The sequence below is a fragment of the Rhea americana genome, unplaced genomic scaffold (assembly GCF_003343005.1).
Source record: "Rhea americana isolate MKP2758 unplaced genomic scaffold, rheAme1 scaffold_1107, whole genome shotgun sequence".
NCBI classification, from domain to species: Eukaryota; Metazoa; Chordata; class Aves; order Rheiformes; family Rheidae; genus Rhea; species Rhea americana.
Window position 1 is genome coordinate 2,741 of NW_028185159.1, and position 1,555 is coordinate 4,295.

Below are 1,555 nucleotides of genomic sequence, written 5' to 3' on the forward strand. Positions count from 1 at the left end.
GCTCTCCTTTCGGTCCCCCCCCCCGACCCTTTCCCACCTGCTGTTAACCCGCCCACGGCCCGTCCCGGCCGGCTCGGCCTCGGAGGGGAGACGCGGCGTGCCGCCCGCTCACCTGAACCTCGCCAGGTTCCTCTCGAACTCCTGCTTCTCTCGCTGGAAGTCCTGGATGTATTTCATCTGGGGGCGGAGAGGGACGTTAGCATCGGGGAACGGGCAGGCGGACGCGGCCCCCGCCGCCCCCGCCGCGGACCGAGGGCTCGTGACAGCCTTGGGCAAGGGGGCACAGCGGGACCTTTGCTGCTGGGGCTAAGCCAGCGCAGGCCGAGAAGAGCCGGGGGGGTCCGCAGGGGCACCCGCCCGGCTGCCCCCGGGGAGACGGGGCAGCCCCCGCCGCGGGGTGCATGGAGGGCACAGCCCCGAGGCCACCGCCCGGACGAACGGACAGACCCGGCCCGGAGCAGCACCGAAGCCTGGGAGGCAGAGACCGGGCTCTGCTGGTTTTACTGGGAGAGCTGGGCGCGCAGAGGGCGCGCGGGGAGGGGGGCACGCCGAGGCCTCCTAACCCCGCTCCGTACCTTCTTCTTCTCGGGAAGCTCCTTGTATTTCTTGGACAGGATCTTGGTGAGATCCAGGTTGCTCATTTCGGGGTGAAGCTTGGCGTATTTGGCCCGCTTCTCCATGAAGAAGCGGAAGTAGGGAGTCAGGGGCTTCTTGGGGAAGTCGGGGTGTTTCTGGGGAGACAGCGCGGCGGCAGAGGCTGAGCCGGGATGAGGATGGCGGGAGGAAGGCCACGTGCCCCCTGCCCCCCCCCCGGTGCCAGGGACGGCATCGGCCGCCCCCCAAGGCCACCCCGCCGCGGCCGCTGCTCCCCCCGCCCGCCGCACAGAACGGCTCTGCCCGGCTCGCAGCCCCCGGCACCGATCTTGGACGCGGGCTGGTGGCATACGAAACGCATCCCGCGCTTGGCCCGGGCCCAGCGCCCACGACGCGCCGGCCCGTCACGGGGATTAGCTGGCGGCCGGGTGCCAGGCGAGCCCGGCGGAGGGGCCCGCAGCCCCCGTCCCGGCGAACGAGGGGTCCCCCCCACGCGGTGCCCGACCCTGATCCCTGCCTCGCTGGCCTACCTTGAGCTTTTTGCCCTTGTAAGGGTTCTTGACGTGCTCTTCGGCGTCCATAATGAGCTCCGTTAGGGTCCGAAACTTCCTCACCTGCAGGATTAAGGAAGGGTCGCAAGGGGTGAGCGCAGCGGGCGCCGGGGAGGGGGCAGCTGCACGGGCGGCGCAGAGCCACGCGTGGCGCGGCCGAGCCCAGCGCCGCCACGCGGCAACTCGCACCGGCGCTCGGGTGCCGCTGCCTCTGCGCGGCGAGGTGAAGCAGCGCGGGGCACGTTGCAGCAGCGCGGGGCACCCTGCAGCGCCGTGGGGCACCTTGCAGGGGCACCTTGCAGGGCTGTGGGGCACATTGCAACGGCACATTGCAGGGCTGTGGGGCACCTTTCAGGGCTGTGGGGCACCTTGCAGCAGCACCTTGCAGGGGCACCCTGCAGGGCTGTGGG

General features: G+C 71.3%; 1 protein-coding gene across 1 annotated transcript in view; it reads right to left on the reverse strand.

Moving 5' to 3' along the window:
- The window catches only part of LOC146600978 (nucleolar transcription factor 1), a gene marked incomplete at its 5' end in the record, with an annotated part of 4,764 nt that overhangs the window by 2,562 nt on the left and 647 nt on the right, over positions 1–1,555 (reverse strand). Inside the window, 3 exons of the mRNA XM_085314495.1 lie at positions 113–177; positions 576–731; positions 1,125–1,208. Of these exons, the coding sequence (XP_085170621.1) occupies positions 113–177; positions 576–731; positions 1,125–1,208 (305 nt within the window). The remainder of the gene's footprint in view (positions 1–112; positions 178–575; positions 732–1,124; positions 1,209–1,555) is intronic.